The 26453-nt window shown below is 37.4% G+C and overlaps 1 protein-coding gene across 1 annotated transcript in view; it reads right to left on the reverse strand.

The window, feature by feature from the left end:
* IQCH (IQ motif containing H) overlaps window positions 1-26453 on the reverse strand; it is a 207022-nt gene that overhangs the window by 169779 nt on the left and 10790 nt on the right. Inside the window, exon 4 of the mRNA XM_061181981.1 lies at window positions 17212-17329. Coding sequence (XP_061037964.1) covers window positions 17212-17329 — 118 coding nt within the window. The remainder of the gene's footprint in view (window positions 1-17211; window positions 17330-26453) is intronic.

Consider the following 26453-nt stretch of genomic DNA (forward strand, 5'->3'; position numbering starts at 1 on the left):
CGCTGCATAACATATGACTCATAAAATCTAGAAATCATAAAAGTATTAAATTCAACCTCATGAATAAATAAAAGATTCTAAGTTTACATTGCATTATATATTTATTTATTTGGAAAGTGGGACCAAAGAACTGGTATAATTCTACAGCAACTCATATGTTGCCAAAAAGAAGAATGTTTTTATGATTCTTTTCTAGGTCATAACAGTTATAATCAGAGTTATTTGTGCAGCAATTCAGAGCAATGTTTTGTTTGGCTTTTTTATTATGCATTCATAATCGTTCTTTTAAAATTCATGGTAACAGATACATGTTTCAAGCCTTTTAAGAAACCCTTCTTATTTAAAAAAAATAAATCAAAGTCAAATTTTCTGTAGCTCTTTTAACGTGTTGCATTAGAAAGTCTAACTGGAACTAAATGTCAGTGAGTAAGTATGAATGTATCAGAGATTTCTTCTTGTCTATCCAAACTTATAAGGCTCTACTCAAGAACATGTTAGAGGGTTTTTGTTTTTGTTTCTAATTTGGCAGATTTAAGATATTGAAAAAATCAGTGACTTTCACTTTTAATACTTTTTTTTGTAAATTGCTTTTACACAAGAGAGTTACAGGATATACAATTCTGAAGGCAGTTTTGTGGTGTGTGTGTGTGTGTGTAGTATCTGTGTTTTCAATGCACTAAAATCTTTGCATAAGCCCATATTATCAGAAAGGATACACCTCTTCATAAAATGGAGAAAATACCAGTTTCTGAGAACTGGTCATGTAAATTAGCAACAAATTCAAATTTTCTCTGTCAAAAATGTCTAAGGTTATTTACAGGCTTTTGACAAGCTGTTCAAGTTTCATAAGAAGTAAGGAAACACATGGCCCTCAGCAGCCAAATAATAATCCCCTTTGAGTGTTTAGAGTAGTTATAAAAAGCAATTAGCCCTGATGCTGCTTTTCTAATTAACTGTACATCACAACACTAGACACATTGCTTCAGTTTGGGCAAGTGCTTTCAAAAACATTTTTATAAGTGGTAAATCCCAACTGTATTTATTCCCAAATATTCCACATGATTGTTTAAAGCCAAACACTGGAATATTTCTTTCACAGGATTTTTTGCACAATGTTTGTTTTACAAATCTAAAATGAAAACATGTTTTTCACTTAGTACCATCATATATACATATATCAACATAAAATGATAGGGTCAACTATTTTGATTGAAATGCCAATAGTTTGGGCAAGATGTACATAATGTACATACATTTTAAAGTGCTCTGGTGTAGATTTTTATGGAGTCAAGTTTCATGGGGAAAAACGGATCTTAAATACAATAAATGAGTATACATTATCTATGTCATACAAGGCCAAGTGCTTTCCCAAATCCTCTGTGTTCAAAGGACAGGGGTACAATATCCAAGGCACTCATCCTATTTGGGAATTTGAAAAAATATATAATAAATAACTAAGATTCTGCTCCAAATTTCCGATATAATTTTGAATTCCCTGTTTATGTTGGAATCTTTACTCAGATTCACTAAAGCAAAGCTTAATCCCCCTAAATCTAGAGGTATGCCCTTTTAAACTTCAATACTCATCAGAAAAAGTTTGCATGAAATGCTGCAGTTGCCTTGGGCTACAAAGCCTCAGCGCTCCACCAGCTAAGCCAATATTAATTCTAGATTGAAGGGGAAAACCAACAACAACAAAAGAGAAATCTGCTTCTGTCTGTACAGCCAGAGAAATAATATTTTTATTTCAAGGGCTTTGGGCTCACGGGAAGCAGATAAAAACCCTTTCACATTATTCACAGTGACATTTTAAATAAAGTTTCAGCAGGAATAAAAATATCTAACTTTCTCGTTATTTCTTAGGCTATAAAGTGCTCTTAAACCAACCCTGTTAAAATAACATAAAGCACATATAAAGAAACTAAAAATATATTTCAGGGTTACATGAATGAAGTAGGCAGTTGAAAATGTCTACATAGGAAATTTGGAAGATTAATCTAACAGACTGTTATGCTGGTTAGAAATGGTTTTGCAATTTAATTCTAAAATTAATCTTGTTTTTAGTTTTGATTTCACTGAAGGATACATTTAAGAGCTTTTGAGAGAAGCCAAAGGTTAAAAAATGTATTTAAAAATGTATAAATGTCACTTTAGTAATTGTTTTCAATATTAGAAATGATCTCAAATAAAATAATTTTCCAAATAAAATGAAGCACTACTCTTGATTCTCCTAAGAAAACCCTGCAGCACAGAAAGAGTATAATCCTTGCTTTGGGACACTCAGCAGCAAGTCAATGGCAAAAATAGGCATAGACTCTGAGATCCCTTAATGTCAGTCTCCATGTCATTATTTTTCCTTCTCATCATTTTGCTGACATAAAGGATTAATCCCTACTTTCTTCAGATTTAGAATAATATTCTTAAAATTTTGCATATCATATGAGTATACACCATTGAAGCTCATGCTTTGCTGTTGTTTTCTTTTGCTTTTTCTAGGAGAAGCCTGTACAAGAAATAAAATATTTAACATCTCTGTATTCTTTTTGTTGTTAAATTACTTTCTCTTGTTAAAATTATGGTACTAGCTTATTTAGGGATATCAGATAAAACAGAAAAATTTGAATGAGCTATAAATAGATCTCTTAAAAAGAGGTTTACATTTTCTTCATTTCTAATTACAAACAGAATGAAAGCCACTCCATTTCATCTCCAAAAAATTCTAAGGACAAAAGGATCCAAATTTTCACTTAAAAATCTGCATTGTATGTTATACTACTAATAAATGACTTTTAACTCTAAAAAAAAAAGAGCTCATTAAAACAACTCATTACTTACACATGCTTTTCTCTGATTAATATATGGCAAACTGATTCCATAGGTCGCATTTACAGCAGCTCTGTGGTGGATGTTTTCAGGATCCTGCATGATTTTTATATTCAACCCTGTCTTTTGCTGAAACAAAGAAACAATGAAACTTTCATGCCAGAAGAACAAGACTGCCTACTAACATTTTATATCCTCAAATGAGTCTAAAGTTCTTTGAGAATAATTATTCTAATGTAATTCTCACTGGAAAAAAAAGTATATCTTTGGGTCTTTTATTTAGGTGACTAATTAGTCTTTTATTCACAGAAAAGGAATTTTCTGCAGATTTTCCTCTGTGTATCCTGTTACTCATAAAAATCCATCTGCAGACGCCATTCATTTTCTCAAAAATACTGCTAGAAGCCAACCAAGGTGGACAAAGGATAGAATACCTGGTCTCGATTTATTTTTAGCTTTCCAGGTCAAGAATTTTGCCAATGAAATCTATACTACGACTATGCAGGTAGAGGGCTCCCTTGGTCTGTTAATGTGTCCCCTTTCCTCGAGGGACATTTACAGGTAAATCTGTTTGGACTTGGTAAATTTACCACAACAAACTTATCCACTCCTTCGCAGAGCTTTTGCTATCTATAGGAAAAATACATGCTCTCCTTAGAAAAAAGAAACAAACGTCTCATTTGAACCACGTGTTCCTCATTTAAAATAATTCAAATGAGTTACTGCTGAGATGCTTAAATTTGAACCACCAGAATAGGCAGCACAGTGGTAGGGGGGAAGGGGCACTGGATAGGTGACCAGAGACCTAGGTTCCAGTCTTGCTCTACCCTGGACTGCCTGCGTGTGACCTTGGGTAAGTTACTTCCCCTCTTTGGAAGCCAGTTTCTTTATTTGCAAAATGCGACGTTAGACTTGACAGTCTGTCTCTTGAAGGACTATCAACCCCCCAATCTCCCCCTCCCATGTTTTGCTTTCTATTATTTGATGCTAAAAGGTAAATTGACACTTAAGGAATATGGCAGTACCAACAGTTTCTGAAGTCTTTTGTGACTTTTAAATTTAGTGGGTTTTAGCATATTCACAGTGTTATACAACCATCACCCCTACCTCAAATCCAGAACGTTTTCATTACCCAAAAAGAAACCTCATACCCATTAACAATCAGTGCTCATCCCCTCGTCTTCCCAGAGCCTGGCAACTGCTAATCGACTTTCTTTCTCTTGGATGTGCCCATTCTGGATATTTCTCATAAGTGAAATCATACAATATGTGGTCTTTGTCACTTTTTTAAAAGGAGGTGTGAGCAATTAAAAACACTGATTTCCTTTCAATGGAGTGTCTTAGTTCTGAGGGCGATCTGATGCAATTGTTAAAACGGTTATAGGAACCAGACAGATTAGCTCATGCTGTAGTAATTTCTTTGATCTTAAGCATTCATACATGGCCTGTGCCTGAGGTCAAAGCGAAGGGGAAGACTACAAAAACACCTACGGAATGCATGCTGTCTAGATAAGTTATTTCTTAACACAGCCTCCAAACCTTCTTTTTATTGTTTTAATAGTTTTTAGACCAAATCTCCAAATAACTGCACTCAGTTGTGCACATCATTTAACCCATGCAGGGACACAGGTTTACAAATAAGGCATAGCTCTTCCCTCTCCTTAAAGTCTGTGTGGTGACAAAAATAATGTAGTGCCTAATTATAAGTGGCTTTCCTTCTGTGGGTAACCCACACTTACAGCACTACTCCAGGGTTTTTGCATGGAAGCTGAGTGCCTCTTTTATTGAAATTAATACCTGAACGTAATTTTTTCCTTCTTAATTAAACTTTCAGAATAATTTCCATTCTACCAAGGATTGGGAAATTGTTAATATGTATTATATTGGCTGGATGTGGTTTCTGTAATTAGGGTGTTTTTTAAATGTGTATTCTGTATACAACTGATGGCAATAACTTCATCTATCATGTCTAAGCTTTGTTAGAACTTTTAAATTCTGGGATCATTGGCCCAGTGGACCATAGCCATTTTCTTAGTTTTGTTATGCTGCATCAACTTTATGTGGCTTTGGGACTGGTATAGAAAGGAAATGATCAAATACAGAAACATTGTTAAAACTGGCATTAAAAACTAGTTGTTTCCTTCCATTTTTACATTTCTGTGGCACTGGACACAGATATTTCTGGAAAGAAATCAAAATGTAAACAGAAATCCAACAGAAATGATAGGTTGTAATAGCAATTCTTTATTAGTCAGCTTCTAAAGCAATGGAAAAATCCTTTAAAATTATTCATATTCTAATATTTTCTCTTTTGACACCAAAGCATGTGTATGCCAAAATAATATGTAGCACATGTGATTTAATTCCCCTTTTAAAAAATATTAAGAGTTTACATTTAAATAATATAAAAGTATCAAATGGTCTCACTGAAAATCACTGTCATATACATTCATAACCTAAATTTATCTTACAAACCATCTATAGAGATGTATAGGGAAATATTTATGAGCATAAGCTACATTGTCAGACCCAGTAATAAGATTTTTCAAGAAAAATAATTATAGATTTTAAAAAACAAAAACAAAATTAATCATTCCATTAAGCATAAAAGCAATGCTCTGGAAGATGATCATTTTTTACCAACAGTAATATAAATATCAGAAATAATTCCAGAAAATTTTCTTAAATTGTTCAAGAAAAGACAGCAATTTATTTAATCTATCTTGAGTGACTAAACAATCTAAACTTTGTATTCTCTCCTTTTGATAGTAATTACAAGCAGATATATCAAATGTGACTCTCATTTAGACTTTGGTTTGTAAGAACAAAAGTTATTATCAGAGCCAATTACTGTTTTACCTACATGGCTGCACAGAAGCAGGGAGCTCAATTTTCATCTCATCAGTGATTTTGTGGTATTTATTTTATTACTATGCCCACAAAGCGATATAAGAAGGAAATAGCTTATGCTATTAAAACTAGGGCTTGAACATAAGAGGCTAAGGTTTCTTTTAGAAGAAGTTCTGAATTAAAAACACTAGGCAGCGTGTAATGCCAGCTCCCCAGACATGGGCAGACCATAAAATGACATACATCTGAGCAGTAGATCCCACACAGAGTAATCAAAATTGAAATGCTTCACAAACAAAGTTGAGACAAGCTATTTACTAAGTTACAGTATTATCAGCATAACATTATTCTCAACAGTGTTTGCTACAAGTAATGCCTTCTTTTTTTAAATTCAATTTTATTAATTATTTATTTATTAATTATTATTATTTTTTAATTTAAAATTTTTTTTGGCTGTGTTGGGTCTTCGTTGCTGCACGTGGGCTTTCTCCAGTTGCAGTAAGTGGGGGCTACTCTTTGTTGTGGTGTGCAGGCTTCTCCTTGTGGTGGCTTCTCTTGTGGCAGAGCATGGGCTCTAGGCACACGGGCTTCAGTAGTTGTGGCACGCAGGCTCAGTTGTTGTGGCTCGCGGGCTCTAGAGCGCAGGCTCAGTAGTTGTGGCACACGGGCCCAACTGCTCCGCGGCATGTGGGATCTTGCCGGACCAGGGATCGAACCCGTGTCCCCCGCACTGGCAGGTGGATTCTTAACCACTGCGCCTCTAGGGAAGTCCCACTACAAGTAATGCCTTCTAAAGTGTATGTTGGTTAATATCATATTCCCACTGGTTAAAGATATCTGCTGTTTAATCTCAAAACCGAAAAAAAGAAAAAGAATCCAGTCACCTTTAATGCTCTGATTCTTTCAACCATTATTATATTTATTTGAAAGAACAGTAGATACCAAGTCCTAGTTCAAGCTATATGATCTAGATTTTTCATTTGTTAAAACTGGGTAGTAATACCTACCTACATGGGGTTGTTTGTGAGGTTTAAGTGACTAATGTGTGTTAAGTATCTCAAATGATAAAGTACTACTCAGGATCCTACAGGCCCCCAAATAATAATGCAATGCATTGAAACACTTCAAATATATAAAAATCCATAGTTCTTAATAATATTTCCCCCTTCCCCAAAAAAACCTTAATTGATAAATCTGAAAGTAGATAGATCAAAGAAAGAATCATACATTTATCCCGCTTTTCCTGAAAATCTGTTTTTCAGATTCACCAAAGAGTTGCTAAGGGAAAGTTCTTCAGATAAGCTAATAAATGCGGAAGGAATGATAGAATTATAAAATTACCAATAAATAAATAAATAAAAGTATGACTTTGTAATCCCTAATGAAATAATTAGGTAAATATCAGTTTTTGCTAATATTATTAGGTGAAAGGTTGTGGGGAATTTTATTATTATTATTTTAATTAATTAATTTGTTTATTTTTGGCTGCACTGGGTCTTTGCTGCTGTGCACGGGCTTTCTCTAGTTGCGGCGAGTAGGGGCCACTCTTTGTTGCAGTGTGCGGGCTTCTCATTGTGGTGGCCTCTCCTGTTGTGGAGCATGGGCTCTAGGCACATGGGCCTCAGTAGTTGTGGCACGCAGGCTCAGTAGTTGTGGCTTGTGGGCTCTAGAGCGCAGACTCAGTAGTTGTGGTGCATGGGACCAGTTGCTCCACGGCATGTGGGATCTTCCCGGACCAGGGCTTGAACCCACGTCCCCTGCACTGGCAGGCAGATTCTTAACCACAGCGCCACCAGGGAAGCCCGGTTGTGGGGAACTTATATAGGATAGATCAAACTGGGAATACTCAGACTCACTGATCAATCTTAATAACATCATTAAAAGAGAGAAAAGAAATTGCCTCCTGATATGCTATAAAAGGAAGGACACTGCACCACCTGTGAAGTATTCCCACCAAAAAGATGTCACCTGAATCTGATCAAGCTTCAGATAAAACTACTAGTTTACAAGAAATACTAGGGACAGAGGAATGTGTAAAATGACACCATGAGATTGCAATCAGCCAATCCAGACTAAGGGGGTGGAGAACCTGTATGACAAATGACCTGGGTTCTTTAATAAGTGGCATTTTAAAAAATTGAAGTACAGTTGATTTACAATGTTGTGTATAAGTGACATTTTTTTAAATGAGGGAAACTGCTATAGACAAAATGAGATACAAATGTAATGTGTGATATTGTACAACGTGGGGACTCTAACCTTTAAAAATTGAGAATCACTATATTGTACACCTGTAACTTACATTGTACACCAACTATACTTCAACTTTAAAAGATAAACAACAACAAAAAAACAAATGCAGTGTGTGGATATTGTTTACATCCTGATTCAAACAAACAAGAGAAGAACAATTTTAAAACAATTGGGGAAAACTGAACATGGACTGAGAATTATACAGTATTAATGCATTGTTAAATTCGTTAGATGTGATAATAGTTCTGTTTTTTTTAAGTCATTATCTGAGGTGTTTAAAGGTAAAATGACATGATGTCTGGGATTTGCTTTAAAAGACTTCAAGAAAAGTGGAGGGAACAGATGAAATAAGAATGGTAAACTTAAGGCAACTGTTAAAGTTGGGTGATGGTTACATGGATTTCATTTTGTCTTTGTGTCCATTCAAAGGTAAATTTTCGTAATAACAAGTTATATTTAAAATTAAAGTGAAGTTAAAATTTAATTATTCATTAATTTATTATTTGAATTCTAACATTCTATGCTTTATGATATTCCCTCTTACCTCCCTGCTAGGCGAGGGGATCAACAATCACAGCATCACTTAACCCCAAGCTGCTTCTAAAAAGCCCAGCTGCCTCAGGTTCACAAAACCTTAAGACTTTAATTCCATTCCGATGTGCCTGTCCTATGTTCTGATTCCTGTAGTTGAATTGTAGAACAAGAGGAAGGTTGGGGGAGAGAGCTAACATTTATTCAGCCCCTATTTTGTGCTCGGCACCACAATATGTGGGGGTTGTCATAATCCAAGTGCCGTCCTATAGCCCTTAAAATGGCAAGAGGGAGCATATGATATTATCGCTACTTTACTAATGAGGACAAACGGCTAAGGGACTTCTCAGGGTCATATAATCCAAAAGTGGAGAGACAGGATTGTATTGATGTCTCTGAATTCAAAAGCCTCTTTCCATCATAACATGCTGCCCCATTACAACGAAATGTTTGTTGATACACTCTTGATTTAACTTCCTATATATCAGGATCTATCTATCCTTTACTTCCTCTCTAATCCCCACAGGCACTGCTTTGATCTGTGCCCTCATTGATTATTACGTGGACCTCTGTAATGGCCCCTACAATGGGTCTCCTTACCTCCAATCCATCCTCTGCATGACCTTCAGAATGACTGAACTTCTGATCACTAATTGAAATACGTATCTCACCTCCAGTTAAAGAAAAAAAAAACCCCATAAATCCAGACATAGAAAAATTAAATTTGGTAATGAGAAGGATAACGGTAATGAGAATAAGACTGTTTGCTGTATGTGACTGAAAATTGGAAGAATATTACTTCAGTAAGACAGAATTTATTGTTCTCATGCATATGAAGTCCAGAGATAGGTCAGGGTTGGTTTGGAAATCCAGGAAGTTACTAGGGACCAGGCTCCTTCCAGCTTAATATTCTGCTGTCCCTAATGTGTGGGCCTCTTCCTCCTGGTCTAAGATGGCTGCTAGAGTTCCAGCCAACACAGCCCCATTCCAGGCAGCAGAATAGAGAAAGGGGAGAAAAAGATCAAAGAGCACAAGTCAGCTATCTTTTAAGGCAGTTTCCAGAAAACTTCCCACAATACCCACCCCTAACATTTCATTAGCCAGTACTACTTGGTCATATAGCTATGTCCAACTGCAAGGGATGCTGGGAAATGTAGTCTTTATGTTGGGCACCCATATATCTAGCTAAAAATCAGCTGCTCAGGAAAGCCATTGGGGCCCAGTCCCTTTCCCCCTTTCTGTCCTAACCATCCTCAGAGTATTGCCCTTTGTCCCTAAGCTTGTCACCTTGTGGTTGCAAGATGCTTGCTGCAACTCCAGTTGTCATGTCTGTGTTCAGGGGAGAAAGAAAGAGGAAAGGGGAGAAGGGACATGCCAGTTGTTACTATATCCTTTCATCTGGAAAGCAAAATATCCCCTAGAACCAACCCCAGGAGACTGCTGCTCAGTACTCACTGGACAGAATTGGGACACATGGTCATACTTAGCTGCAAGGAAGGCTCAGAAATGAGGACCCTTATTCTGCCTGGCATGATGCCATCCTGAACAAAATCACAGTTTATAGTAATGCAGATGAGGGAATGGATACTGGATAGGGAACTAACAATTTCTGCCACAATCATGCAGTCTACCCTAGCTAAGAAAGCAAGTACAATAAGATGAAAGTGATAAATAGTGAAATAATGAGAGGTCAGTGGATTGAAGGTCCTTACTGAAGTGAAGAATTGTTGGAAGAACATACTATGTGAGCTGGCAGACTAGGACATAGAGGTCAGAGATTGCTGTGCTTGAAACAGATTTTAGAGATGATGTACTTGCTGGTTACAACAAAGCCCAGGCATTCGGCATATCCCCCTGGCCCTACCAGAGCACTTTTGCCAAACCTCTAATATTGCACTCACCACTCTGTCTGTAGAATGCCTGTCTACAGACTGTGAGCACCTATAGCACTGAAATTTGCATTCCAGCACCTAGCACATAGTAGCATTAAAATCAAAATATTTGAAGAAATGAAACAGCACACCAGTGAGGAAAGACATTTTTTAGTTTTACTGTGTTTGTGTTATTCTTACAATATGCCATGGAGACACTGTCACTCGGCTTATAGCAGTAGTGTGTGCCAAAGGTGACATTCTGTCCTGTTTTTATGGCACACAGGCCAATTGCTAATTCCGTGACCTCCCTTCTTTTGCTACAAGCTACTCTCATGAGTTGGTGGCCAGGGAATGAGGGCTCCCTGAATGCCCAGAAGTTAGCATCCCCTGGTAAGCCAGGGAGAGAGGCAGGAGAAATTTGGGATGCCATCTTTGAAATGTTATTGAACCATGGAATACCATATAATAAAGTTTGAGTATGCTTTGCAGTTGTAGTAAATAGCTTATGTTTCTGGAAAAGATGCTGTAAGTCATAAATATGTAGCTAATTGAATCTCCTCATAGAAACAATGTTATTAGAAGATATAGTCCTAGGGCCTATTTTTTTAAAACATCTTTATTGGAGTATAATTGCTTTACAATGGTGTGTTAGTTTCTGCTTTATAACAAAGTGAATCAGCTGCAAGGAAGCTGATTATATGCATATACATATATCCCCATATCTCCTCCCTCTTGCGTCTCCCTCCCACCCTCCCTATCCCACCCCTCTAGGTGGTCACAAAGCACTGAGCTGATCTCCCTCTGTCCTCAAGTCCATTCTCTATGTCTGCATCTTTATTCCTGTCCTGCTAAGGGCCTATTTTTGATGCCCATTTTTTATAGAAATAACCCCAAATACCATGTTTAATCACCTGTTCCACTAGCCATAAGTTATACTGTAAAGTATAAACCTCTTTATATATATAAACTAATTGAATGGTAACCAATTACAGTAAAACAGCATTGCATATGATAGAATATAATAATAGTGTATTATAAATAATTCTAATGTGGCTTCACAATTGCCATATTAGTATCACTGCAATAAATCAGAAATGGAAAAGGTCACTTTTATCAGGAGCATTGCATTGAGAAGTTTCTTTGGAACGTTTAGAGGGACATATCTGAGGATAATTCTGGGGATGGTTAGGACCTTTTGTGGAAAAAATCAGGAATTTATTCAGCTGCTTTCTTTTTTTTTTCCCCAGTTGTAAATTTCCCTGTGGCAAACACGGGAAGGGAGCTCAAGGTTTCGTATTTTTAACAGTGGTGAGGAAAAGCCAGGACTCTGAAGTTAAACAGAGCGGAGTTTGAATCCCAGTTCAAATAATAAAATGAACTGGGATTAAGCAAATAATAAAATGCTTACAGCAAAGATATGTACAGCAAAGATGCTTATGATGAGAATGCCTTGTATTTTCCTTTATTACATTTGCCAAAATTTGTAACTAGATATTGAGTTATATGATTTTTTTAAAAATGCCTGATTTCCCACTAGATTATAAGCTTAATGAGGGCAGGATCCATGTCAGTTTGTCCATTGCAATGTAATGCCAGGTTACTCTCAACAAATGTTTGTTGAATGAATAAATAAACTATTTCTTAGTTTTAAATTACTATCATCTCTCATCCTTGATATGCTCGTCTGTCAGATGGGGATAACAATAATTCCTTCCTTCAGAAATGTTGTGAGGATGAGATATGATTTCATCATCATGACTAACACAGGCTCCTGAATGGTCTTCCTGCTTCCACCCTTGCCCTTCTACATCATATTCTCCACCTGGCAGCCAGAGTGACCCTTGTCAATTGCAAATCATATCCGATTGGTCCCCTGGTGAAAAGCCTCCCATCTCACTCAGATCTCCGCAGTCCTTACAATGGTCTGCAAGATCTGGTCCCTATCCCTGCTCCTACTTCTCTCCCCCTTGCACATTCCTCTCTAGTTTCCTTGCTGTTCACACTCCTAATTCAGGGTCTTTTCAGGTTCCGTCTTCTCTGCCTGAAACACTCTTTCCCCAATTATTTGCCAAATGACTTGCTTCCTCATGTCCATCAGATTTCTGTTCAAGTGTCGCCTTCCAAGTGAGATCATCCCAACACTCCCTACGTTCCTAACCTAACTTTTCTCTCATCAACTAACATACTATATGTTTACTTTTCAAACTGTTTTCTGTTTTCCTAACGACTACCTTACCCCAACTAGAATGTAAGCCCCATGAGAGTAGAGAAATTTGGCTGATGTCTAAAATACTGCCTGGTACATATCAGGTACATAATTGAGGTTGACTAGTATTCATCAACAAATAAGAAGAAGAATGAACACTTACACAGCACTCACCATGCATGGGACACTGTTATAAACATGCACGTATGTTAACTCATTTATCCTTACAACAGGGTGTCATAGAGCCCATTTTGCAGATGAGGAACTGAGGCACAGAGAGGTTAAAAGACTTGCCCAAGTACAGATAGTAAGTGGTAGAGAACCGGGATGTGAACTCATACTTCTGACCATCATGTTGCCATCTATTGAGAGCCTCCTCCAGGCTGGGCACTGTCTAGGCACTGTCTAGGCACTGGTTACAGTAATGAACTAAACAGAGTCTCTCTGCTTTAGATTAATAGAGACTTAAGAAATAAAATAATCAAGCACAATGTATAAATCTTAGCAGATCCAAGTTTGGATAAAAGACCAGTAAAAGCCATTTGGAGGATAATGGGGGAAATCTGAATATGACCTGAGTATTTGTTACATTCAGGAAGTATTGTTATAATGGTAATGTTATAATGGTGTGATAACGGTATTGTGGCTAAGTAGGAATGTGGTCATTTTTAAAGACACATGTTAAAGCATTAAGGGGTGAAATGTCTATATGTCTGTATTTTAAAACATTTCAATAAAAAATAGATGAAGCAAAACTGGTAAAGGTTAACAATTGTTAAATCTAGGTGAAGGAGAAATAGTTAGTCATACACTATTTTTGGTTTATTTGAATATTTTCGTACTAAGAAGGTTTTAAGAAGCCACAGAAAGGGAAAAATAGTTTTTAAAAGTTTCTGCTCTCATGGAGCTTATATTCTAATGAGAAGACAGAGATCACAGTGCTTGCTGGTTACTTGTAGGCATTCTCTTCTCGCCACTTTATTCTGTAAAATCCACCCGCTATTTCACCAGCAAAATTTTCCCACCCAATATTAAGTAAGATATAACTCACAGTGAAAATCTGTAAAGCAACCCTTACTTGCCCTGACATTTTCTGTCTTTTATCTCTCATCACGTTATTCCTCATAATGGCAAAAATCCTCAAAACTTTAGTTTTTATCAAATTTTGAAAATCACTTTCTCAGTGAGATCCATATTCACAAAATTAAAGATTCTTCCCATCTTAGACACAGATCTTGCACATTGCTGTATCGTATTAGATCACAATATATATTTTTATATTTGTTTTGATTGATAAAGCATCCATTTTATGGAATTCATTTGGAAAATAACTCTCAAGCAATGAGATGTGTTTTTTTTCCCTGCTCCACAAACATACAAATTGTATCATGCTTCTAAGTAGGTCCTTGCATTTAAACAGTTTAGGAACTTCTATTTGAAATTGCCTTCAGACTTAGCTTGCCGAACACAACAAGAAAATCAAACACTCTCTTGGCCTATAAAGTTTTTCTCCTCTTCCTCCCTCCTTCTTATCTATTTCGTTTGTTATTTCAAACCCTTTCCTTGACTGTTATGGGTACATGTGCGCCTATAGTCCAAGGTGCCTAAAAGAAGGGTTGGGCTGGTGTTGATTTGGAGCCTTTGCTCCAGTCTTTTCTTTATATTATAAAGAAAAGCCATCAGAATATGGCTTTTTCAAATGTAAAAGAAATTGATAAACAATTGTGATTCTTAATTACAATGGAGAAACTCCAGATGATTTGTCATTTTAGTTTTTTGGTGTGAAATGGAATTCCAAAAACAATTTCTTCACTTTGGAGAAAGAGCTTAAAGTAGCAACTGGGGTTTACCTAGTTTAAAAGGTTGGCAGTGGGCAATTAAAGGTGGTAATATCCCAGCTGGATTTCACAGCTACTCAATAATACAAGCTTTGAAGTTGGTGTAGTAGGCTTATAGAACAGCTGGCAAAACAGCACTGTTTGTCATTGACTTTACAGCGCAAAATTAGGGCTATCTTTGTGTCAGCAGTTATGCATTTTTAAGCAGATGTCACTGATATTAGATATAAAACAACAATAGGGATCCAGGCCCTGAAGGTAAAGTCAGGGTGGGAAACAGTCCATGCCCCTTTCTAAATGAAGCTCACCCCTGCTCGCAGTATTTAAAAGAACACAGGGCACATAAGATCCCTTATCTTTATAATCATTTGCCAGGATTCAGAACTCTTTTGGGAAAATAAATTTCTGGCCATAGTTTTTTTTTTTTTTTTTTCCTGGAATAATAATAGCGACTATGTGTTCTAAAATAGTCCTAATTTCATATATTTTATTTCATTGTCTTTATAACCTGGAGATCTCTAATCTTCTGCTTATGGACCAACTCTGGCCCTCCTGAGATTCTTGGCAAAGTAAACATTTAATGAAAGCAGAGGCTTAATAGTAAGGAAGATGAGAAGTTTAAGCTCCCTTTATGACAGCACTCTGTTTTTGTTTTTGTTTTTCGTGAGAGCCTTTATTATTACCTGGTATTTTCTTATTGATGGTCTATCTCCACCCCCCTAGAATGTAAGCTCTGTGAGAGTGGGGGGACCTGGTCTGAATTGTTCATCCCAGTGTGCCTCTAACAGTCCTTGGCACACAGGAAGTACTCCACAGATAGTGGCCGAAGGAACCCAATGTGACAAGTGCAGTGACAAACGTAGGAGTGGGCTGCTTTGAGAGTGCAGAGGATCCTGGATTAATATTTTATATGGGGATGAGCACACCATTAGAAGTCACTGTGGCGGTTTCATTTATTCATTCAACAAACATTTGTTGAGAGTAACCTGGCATTACATTGCAATGGACAAACTGACATGGATCCTGCCCTCATTAAGCTTATAATCTAGTGGGAAGTCAGGCATTTTTAAAAAAATCATATAACTCAATATCTAGTTACAAATTTTGGCAAATGTAATAAAGGAAAATACAAGGCATTCTCATCATAAGCATCTTTGCTGTACACATCTTTGCTGTAAGCATTTTTGCTGCAAACATCTTTGCTGCATAACTAATTGGCCATAAGGCAATTCTGCCATGAAAGATAAAATAACTGGTTGACAGTTTTTGATTTGACGGTGTCGTTTCCACTGGTTGAAATGCATTTGTCATTATTGATGGCTTTATCAAGCTGATCGATGATGATTTGCCCCAAGAGCTGGTTTCTTATTTTGAAGCACACTACCTGGAGAGAGAAAGAGACTGAAGGCCTTGAAGGTGCAGAGTTGAAGCCATGTTTCGCATAGAACTTTGGAACATCTATCAGCGGACATGTAACAAATATGCCAAGCATAGAACACAGCTTAGCGGCTTTCACAGGGCAACGCAAAGCTCAGGTACAAACACGCACCCTAGTATTTGGAAACTGATACCTCTCTTAATGACGGACGAAATGTCAGTGAAAAAGAAAAAGCACAATGCCAAACAAGGAGACGAGTCAACAAACAAACAAAAATATGTATACAATACTATGAACGAAAGACTTGAAAGACAAGTGCTTAGGTAAAACCCACAAAATAAAATTGGTCATTGGCACAGTAGTGCCATGATCTACCCACATTTTAAATGTATTCAAATATTTTGTATTTTGCAAAAAAGTCATTTAAATTTTGTTATTCATTTCTCATGCTTCTTTATGTCCTTGTTAATGTCCCTCTTTTATTTTTTGTTATTTTATCTCTTATAGCAAAATTGCCTTATGGCCAATTAGTTATGCGGCAAAAATGCTTGTGGTGGAAATGCTTGCAACAAAGATGTCCATGGCAAAGATGCTTCCTACCCAAGTACCTAGAACTAATACAAACAATTGTAAAAAGGGTACCATGTGATGGTGGCACAACTCTGTGAATATACTAAAAACCTCTTAAAAGGGTGAATTTTATGGGATATAAATTGTATCTCAATAAAGCTGTTACTTGAAAAAGGGTATCACGGTGGTTAAGAGCACAGCCCTGGATCCCTACATTTCTGGGTTCATGATCCTGGCTCTGACACTAGCTGTGTTCTCTTGAGCAACTTATTTAACATTTCGGAATCTTGGCTTCTTCATCAATAAAATGAAGATAATAATAACATCTCCTTCTAGGATTATTCTGAAGGTTAAACAAGTTAATGTTCCCAAAGCACTGAAAATAGCACCTGGTACCCAGAAGAAGTGAGCTGTTATCACTTTGGGGGAGTCAGGGAGGAAACAGGAATCAAATTGAAAGCATAACCAAAAGCCAGAAACCTCCTGGGCTCTATTCCTTGCCACCTGGAAACTTAACTTCAAAGAAAGCTCTTTTGTCATACAAATTGACCATGCCGTGAACATATCTGAAACAACAATGGCATGTTTTCTCATTTAGAACACAATTTCCCACCTTTGCTCTTGAAAAAACAATTCTTTTCTAACAGCTTTATGGAGATATAATTCATAAACTTTAATTTCGCCCTTTCAAAGTGTATAATTCAATGGTGTTTAGTAGATTCACAGAGTTGTGCAGCCATCACCACTATTTAATTCCAGAACATTTCATCCTCCCCCAAAGACACTTGACAACCATTAGACGTCATTCCCCACTCTCCCCCCCTCCTCCTTCCAGCCTCTGGCAACCACCAATCCACTTTCTGTCTCTATGGATTTCTCTCTTCCTACCTTTACTCTTGGAAAGGCATGTGGAAATGAACTGTGCTGTCTTGGGGGTTGCCAAAGTTTCCCCTCAGATTCCAGAGGGAAAATAAATGATTTCTGATCAATTACAGCTGGAAGCAACCTAAGTTTAAAAAAAAAATTAAAGTCAAATTTGCTATCATAAAAGCTTCACAAATTGTAACTTAAAAACAATGCTTCCTAGTTAAATTACATTTTATGGGAAATATTCTATTGGTAATTACAATAAATTTGACCAACTTTAGCATTTTTACCACTATAAAACTGCAGTTGTTTATTAAGCATAAGAACTTCCTAGTCCTATAATGACCATTATAGCATGAATAAAAAGCTCTATCTCTGGCTGAGTTTATATGATGCACAATTGACAGAATTACTACTCTGTAAAATATTTCTCAATTAAAAAAATACAATATGCTGTATTTTGTTAAATAAAATTAAGTCACAATATAGCCAATGTTAAATATATTCAGAATGCTGATCCCTAAGCAGTTCATCCTTATATTCTTCATTTATTTTTTTTAGTATTATTTTTTTTCATAAATTTATTTATTTATTTATTTTTGGCTGCATTGGGTCTTTGTTGCTGCGTGAGGGCTTTCTCTAGTTGGGGCGAGCGGGAGCTACTCTTCCTTGCGTTGTGTGGGCTTCTCATTGCGGTGGCTTCTCTTGTTGCAGAGCATGGGCTCTAGACATGCGGGCTTCAGTAGTTGTGACACGCGGGCTCAGTAGTTGTGGCTCCCGGGCTCTAGAGCGCAGGCTCAGTAGTTGTGGTGCATGGGCTTAGTTGCTCCGTGGCATGCGGGATCTTCCCGGACCAGGGCTCGAACCCATGTCGAACCCATTGGCAGGCGGATTCTTAACCACTGCACCACCAGGGAAGTCCCCATCATTATACTCTTTAAACTTCTGCTATTTTACATAATTGCAGAGACTTAAGGATCAAAGGTGGTTAAAGGTCTTCCTTGTTAAGCAGTGAGGAGTTCCATGGGATAGCAATGTGCAAACAAAATAAAGTTGTAAGAATGTGTATATGTGTGTAATGTAGGTCTTAATTTTAATTTTAAAGCGGTTCCAGTTCTTTAAGATGGTCAACATAATTAAGGTCAATTAAACTCAACAACAAATGACTCACTTTCTTGATTCTATTGTGATGCCCACTTTTGTAAAATTACAATTAAAAAGCAATTTATGGACTCTGGTTTCATTCCAACATGTAAAGAGCTTGGAAGTTATCGCTCCAATCCTCAGCAAGAAAGCTGAAGAATCAGAAAAACAACTCTTCTTAGATACATCAAAGAATTGAGATCACAGGGAAAACTACTGCCTTCAAAACTGGAGAAAGAGGTGGATAAAGCCCAAGAGCAGAAACCGGCTGCTGGAGCCAGTACTGGGAAGAACACTTAAATTCTAGTCAACAAATTTCTGGAGGCTCAGTGTGGATTCCCTTGAGAGTTAAAAACTCTGAGGGGCCAAGTCTTAGGATGGCGGACGACCCATACTTCCATGAGTTTTACCTCTAGGAGCCCCACCTTGTATTCTCTGTGAAGATCAGAGAAAAATCCCCTCCTGCTTCCAGCAGGGAAAAAGGAAGAGAATACTCCCAGTTCTGTTCTTTGTTCTGTTCTCTATAATGAAAGCTAGGTCTCAGGGAAAACTGTTTTATCAAAGCCTTATCTGACCTGAAGAAGGGCAATTAGCTAACTCCAGCTCCCTCTAGTCTTCCTGTCTCACCTAAGGGGGGGAAAATGCTGAGAAAAACTTGTGATGGTAACAGGGGCACAGACCCTCCAAAAGAATGAGACCTAATCACAGGATTATCGCATGTTTCTCCCCAGCACGTACTACATCCACAGAGCCTCTGCATACAGAGGATTACACGTGAAAGAACTGCAAGTCTCAGATTCTATTTAGGAATGAGTTTCTAGGGAAACCCAAAAACAATAGGGGGACAAAAATAAAGATAGCTGGGGAAATTGAAGCCTCAGACATCTACAGTTACAGCAGACAGTAAATACAGCATAACTCCTGGCCAGATAAAGGCCTACTTACTTCACACTAAATGCCTACTTACCTCAGTTCCTATTACTTAATACATCATGTCCAGCTTCCAACAAAAAATGACAAGCCATGCTAAAAGGCAAGAAAAAGAAAAAACAGTCTGAGGAGACAAAGCAAGCATTAGAATCAGATTTAGATATGACAGAGATTTTGGAATTATCAGACCAGGAATTAAAAATAACTATGATTAATATGCTAAAGACACTAATGGGAAAAAGTGGACAATATACAAGAACAGATGGGTAATGTAAGCAGAGAGGTTGAAGCTCCAAAAAGAATCAAAAGGAAATGTTAGAAATAAAAAATATTGTCAGAAATGAAGGATGCCTTTGATGGTCTTTTTAACAGACTGGGCATGGCCAAGGAAAGAATCAGTGAGCTTAAAGAAATGTCAATATAAACTCCAAAGATGTAATGCAAGGAGAAAAAAAATTAACAAAGCAGAACAGAATGTTCAGGAACTGTGGGACAACTATAAATGGTGTAACATACACATGTTGAGAATATCAGAAAAAGAAGAAAGAAAGGAGCAGAAGAAATATTTGAGTAATAATGGCTAAGAATTTTCCAAAATTAATGACAGATGCTAAACCATACACCCAGGAAGCTCAGAGAATACCAGGGAGGATAAATACCAAAAAAAACCACACCTAGACAAATCATATTCAAACTATGGAAAACCAAGGACAAAGAGAAAATCTTGAAGACTGGGGGAAAAACTTACCTGTAGAAGAACAAGGATAAGAATTATATCAAACTTCTCTTCATAAACCACGCAAGCAAGAAGAGAGTGAGGTAAAATATTTGAAGTGTGGAAAGAAAAAACCCGCCAACCTGTAATTCTGTATCCAGCGAAATTATCTTCAAAAGTGAAGAAGAAATAAAGATGTTCTCAAACAAAAACTAAGAGAATTGGTCACCAGTGACTTGTCTTGCAAGAAATGTTAAGAGAACTTCTTCAGAGGAAATGAAAATAAAATAGGTCAGATATGGGATAGATGAGGCAAGCGGAAAATCCAGGGACCTCACAATCATGTCCTCCCTTTCTCTCCACCTTTCAGAGTCTTCTTAAGTTTGTTTTATATATAACATCCAGGGGTTTTAATTGTATTTATCAGAAGGAATAGGGGAAAGTATGTCTATACCATCTTCCTAGAAGTGAAACTCTCTTAGTGTATTTCTTACAAATCCTTTTACCTCTGTAGATTATGTATTTAGAAGTGAATTTGGGGACTTCCCTGGTGGCGTAGTGGTTAAGAGTCCGCCTGCCAGTGCAGGGGACACTGGTTTGAGCCCTGGTCCAGGAAGATCCCACATGCCACGGAACAACTAACAAATCAACCTGCCCTGTGTGCGCCACAACTACTGAGCCTGCGCTCTAGAGCCCGAGAGCCACAACTACTGAGCCCGCATGCCACACCTACTGAAGCCCAAGTGCCTAGAGCCCGTGCTCCACAACAAGAGAAGCCACTGCAATGTGAAGCCCGTGCACCACAACGAAGAGTAGCCCCTGCTCACCGCAACTAGAGAAAAGCCCGTGTGCAGCAACGAAGACCCAACGCAGCCAAAAATAAATTAATTAATTAATTTTTTTTAAAAAGTGAATTTGAATTGAGATACAATTTTGCATCCCCCTTTTTTCCCCTCAACATATGCTGTGAGAATTTTTCCATGTCATGAAAATGTCTTGGACAATATCGGTTTTAATAGCTATATAATACACAGATGTGTTGCAGATTTAATCATTGTTACTGTTAACGTTTAAGGTATTTCCAAGTTTATTGCTACTAAATATAACACTGAAATGAACAAACTTGTACAGAGATCCATGTGTATCTCTCCTTATATCCTAGGATAAATTCCTAAGATACAAACTACTAAACTAAAAAATAACAATTTAAAAAATCTTCTCACATACGTTGAAAAACCTCCTTTAAGAACTTTGTGACAACTTATACCTCCCACCAGTAGTATAAAAGTACGCCCATCTTTCGGCCCCCTCATCAGCACTGAGTATTAGGGTGTTTTAAATGACATGTTTTGCTAATTTGTTAAGAAAAACAGTAATATATAATTTAATTCTTGTTTACCAGTGAGATTAAATATTTTTCACCTATTTACTGGTTATTTGCATTTCTAGCTCTGTGAGTATTCTATTGATGTCCTTTTGTCTATGTCAAGGGTTTTTATTATTATTATTATCAGCGAGAGCACTTTGTATTTAAGAATATTAGCAATTTTTGTATCATGTGTGTTGGAAATGTTTTCCAATTTATTGTTATTTTTAAATTTTATGATGCTTTTAAAAATTTTATTTTTTGTTTCAAAAAATTTCAAACCCATAGAAAAATTGAAAGAATACTGAGCATCCAAATACCCTTCACCTAGATGACCAAGTGTTAACAACCTGTGCTTTGTCTCTCTCTGTAACTAGGATGTAGTCATATTCTGTATAAGTGGGATTTGTGTACTGCTTTGTAACAACCCAGAAGAGATTGGCTCCAAGGGGGTTTCAATAACTGAGTGAAAATGTACCTTCTAATCTATACTCATCATTTAACAGAAACTTCTTCTTTCCTTCTCACTGTTTCTCATGATTATCTGCTTTATTCTCGTTTTTTTTCCCCCTCAAACACTAGCATCACAGAATATAAAATGAAGATTTCCGTGCAGTTCTGATGGTGTTGGTACAGATGGTAGTCACCCTCCTAGTGTCAATAAGCAAAGCGTGGTCAGTAAGAACAGTATGAGCAGATATCTCAAGCAATAAAATCTGTGCAAGCCAGCAATGATAAGAGGAAGAACCACACTTTGACATAGAAGAAGACTCATTGCCAAAGTAGGGATAATAATGAAACCTATTTTGAAAACAATACAAAAGCACTTTGAGCTCTTTGGAGAAAATATACCACTTTTGATAATGTCCTTATCATTGTTTTCTGAATGACTGCTAGGAAAATCTTGCATGTGCTGCATCCATTATCATCACTTTGTGTATCTATTGAGTTTTGTCTCTATTAGACAAAACTACCAGATTTTTTCTTGAGCAATACTTGGGAAAAAGGAAAACCATCCCCTGTGAAAATTAGGCTTCCTGGTTTTCAGGTAGCTATGGTGTAGGAGAGGATACTTGCAGACACTTGACTGGACTTCAATCTGGGCCTCGCTGTTTTGTTTTTTAATTTTTTTATTGAAGTATAGTTGATTTACAATGTTGTGTTAATTACTGCTATATAGCAAAGTGATTCAGTTATACATATATATACATTCTTTTTTTAAAATATCCTTTTCCATTATGGTTTATCATAGGGTATTGAACATAGTTCTCTGTGCTATACAGTAGAACCTTGTTGTTTATCCGTTCCATATATAAAAGGTTACATCTGCTAACCCCAACCTCCCACTCCATCCCTCCCCCAAGCCCCTTCCCCTTGGCAAACACCAGTCTTTTCTCTATGTCCGTGATTCTGTTTCTGTTTCATAGATATGTTCATTTGTGTCATATTTTAGATTCCACATATGAGTGATGATATATGGTGTTTGTCTTTCTCTTTCTGGCTTACTTAGTATGATAATCTCTAGGTCCATCCATTTTGCTGCAAATGGCATTATTTTGTTCTTTTTTATGCCTCAGTAGTATTCCATTGTATATATGTACCACATCTTCTTTATCCATTCATCTGTCAATGGACATTTAGGTTGTTTCCGTGTCTTGGCTATTGTGAATAGTGCTGCTATGAACATAGGGGTGCATGTATCTTTTTGAATTATAGTTTTGTCCAGATATACGCCCAGAAGTGAGATTGCTGCATCATGTGGTAATTCTATTTTTAGTTTTCTGAGGAACCTCCATACTGTTTTACACAGTGGCTGCACCAACAGTGTAGGAGTGTTCCCTTTTCTCCACACCCTCTCCAGCATTTGTTATTTGTAGACTTTTTAATGATGGCCATTCTGACTGGTGTGATGTGGTACCTCATTGTAGTTTTGATTTGCATTTCTCTGATAAGTAGTGATGTCGAGCATCTTTTCATGTGCCTATTGGCCATCTTTATGTCTTCTTTGGAGAAATGTCTATTTAGGTCTTCTGCCCATTTTTGGATAGGGTTGTTTGTTTTTTTGTTGTTTAGTTGTATGAGCTATTTGTATATTTTGGAAATTAAGCCCCTGTTGGTCACATCATTTGCAAATATTTTCTCCTATTCTGTAGGTTGTCTTTTCATTTTGTGTATGGTTTTCTTTGCTGTGCAAAAGCTTGTAAGTTTGATTAGGTCCCATTTATTTATTTTTTGTTTTTATTTCTATTGCCTTGGGAGACTGACCTAAGAGAACATTGGTATGATTTATGTCAGAGAATGTTTTGCCCACGTTCTCTTCTAGGAGTTTTATGGTGTCATGTCTTATGTTTAAGTCTTTAAGCCATTTTAAGATGAATTTTGTGTATGGTGTGAGGGTGAGCTCTAACTTCATTGATTTACATGCAGCTGTCCAGCTTTCCCAGCACCACTTGCTGAAGAGACTTTTTCCCAAGAGACTGTCTTGCCTCCTTTGTCGAAGATTAATTGACTGTAGGTGTTTGGGTTTATTTCTGGACTCTCTATTCTGTTCCATTGATCCATATGTCTGTTTTTGTGCCAATACCACGCTGATTTTGATTACTGTAGCTTTGCAGTATTGTCTGAAGTTTGGGAGGGTTATGCCTCCTGCTTTGTTCTTTTTCTTCAAGATTGCTTTGGCGACCCTGGGTCTTTTATGGTTCCATATGAATCTTAGGATTATTTGTTCTATTTCTGTGAAAAATATCGTGGGTAATTTGGTAGGAATCACATTATATCTGTAGATTGCTTTGGGTAGTATGTGGGCCTCACTATTGATGACCTGTGTGACCTGGAACACTGATGTGAGCCTCAGTTTGCACAGCTTTAAAAGGAAAGGGTAAATATCTACCTCATAGGTTTAAAAAAAAGTCCTTTGTAAACTGTCAAGTGTTATAATTATTGATGATAATGATGAAATTCATGATAATGATGATAATGAGGATGATGATCATTATTGTTTATCTTTTCTAAATAATTTTTAAAGGTGGATTCAGGGATAGTACTCATTTTGAATGAACTCTCCCAATTTCCTGGGCTTCCATAATAGAATGAAGCCCCATATATCTGAAAAACATTGAATCTCAGTTACTCATAGGAACTGTGCTCTACTGTCAAAGGAGCAACAGGAATTTGTAGTCCTTATTATATGCCACTCCTCTCAGAAGGAGTTGCTGCCATGGTTGTTTGGCCCCTGACACTCCACCAGACTCACAGTGTAAGCAGACATTGGCCAGCCTACCAGCCTGATTGCCAGGTCCCACTCTTGGCTCAATCCTAGTGCAAGCGGCTTACTCTAGCCCTTCATAGCAACGGGGTAGCGGAATTTCCAGGACTAAGCTCTTGATCACACAGAGGCAGGCCCTCTATTTGGCCAAAAGAATACTGATTCCAGGGAGTCATGCTTGTCCCAAGGATCCCAAGCACAAATGATCTGCATGAGGATTACCCAGAGTGTTTGTTACAGTGCAGATTCCAGGACCCCATCTGGGAGCCAGTGAAAGAGGACTGCAAACCAAAGTTTAAGAACCGTCACTCTAGACCTGTGGTCTCTCAAATAGGGTACCCACGTCTCAGGTGATACATAAGACAAGGCCATTCGTCGTGTGAAGAGAGTGTAAGAACTTCTATTTATCTATAATAAGAAATGCATAAAATAAAAAATAAAAATAAGAAATTACTTTGTACTACTATTTAATACTCAGTTTGTCACTGGATCCCTCACGTGGTCATGTCACCTGCACTTCTGGATAACTCCTGAGAGTGGAAGCTCCAAACCACAAAAGAACGAACAGGCGGGTCAGCATTGTATGTGTTTTTCCAGAGCATTAGAGTGAACTGCAGTTTATTCATGAAGTGGGTTTGTGGATTATATTATTTAGTTTTAACTAAACTAAGCCTGGAAAAACGGACAGGTGTCCTAAAAAAACATCCTGCGAAAAGCCACACTGTATTTAAGATAATGATGACATGCATTGGGAATTCCCTGGCGATCCAGTGGTTAGGACTCCGAGCTTTCACTGCCAGAAGGCGTGGGTTCAATCCCTGGTTGGGGAACTAAGACCCCAGAAGCCATGCAGCAAAAAAACAAAAACAAAAACAAAACAAAACAAAATGATAACAAGCATTGGTGAAAAACAAGAAAATGGCAGAACTTACACTTTTACTTCTAGCTTTTCTTCAGCCATATTAAAATGTAAAAATGATGATCAACCAATCAAACTTATGAAGAGTCAGCCTCCCCAAGCCCCCCAAACTTAAAAATTATCCAGAAGACTAACTAAAATATGGGCTTACATCTAACCAGCATCAATGCTGAATCTCAGCTAAGTGTAGAGTATTTTTGGGATATTAGCCACAACCAGTATAAAGCTGTCATGATTAACAAGATTAAGAAAGCAAAACATTATAATTAATAACCTGTTTTACAAGAGAAAGAAGTTTTGTGCTGTTAATAAAGTAAAAGAAATTTTTTAACTGTTTAGTTCATCTTTATCTCATTATTGAAACATTTCTATGTTGGTGTTAGTTGATAATTCACTCTCTATGATAATAAGTATATAATTTATAAATAAATAAGCAAGCACATTTTATGGGTGCACACCCAAATTCTTTGACTGATAGCCTTGTGGGATCCAAGGCCAGGTCCAGTTTCTGTCCCAGCTTGAAACTTTTATGAAACTAAGTCTCCCCCTTTGGCCTCCTGATCAGTTGTGAGCAACCTGTTTCTCAGTGAGTCATTCCATCAGTCATGAAAAAACTCCTTGTTTACTTGGGTATCCTAAGGACTTTGTCATGGAACCTCAGAAGAAAAATGCAATGAATTGGCCAGTCCTGCTCCTCCCAGGCATGTGAACCTGAAGAAATTCTGGGTTCTGCAACCTGCTTTGCATATAATCTCCCGGGAGGCCACAGCAGACTCTGAAGCCAAGTCTATTCATGACAGTATCTGGACAGTGCCCCCCCCCCCCCGCCCCCCCGCCCCAAGTGCAGAGCCAGGTGTGACTATCTACCTGGGAATATGACAGTCACAGACAACCGGCCCTGAGCTCCTGGGTCTCATGTTTTCCA

This window comes from Eubalaena glacialis, chromosome 2, assembly GCF_028564815.1.
Source record: "Eubalaena glacialis isolate mEubGla1 chromosome 2, mEubGla1.1.hap2.+ XY, whole genome shotgun sequence".
Classification (NCBI taxonomy): domain Eukaryota; kingdom Metazoa; phylum Chordata; class Mammalia; order Artiodactyla; family Balaenidae; genus Eubalaena; species Eubalaena glacialis.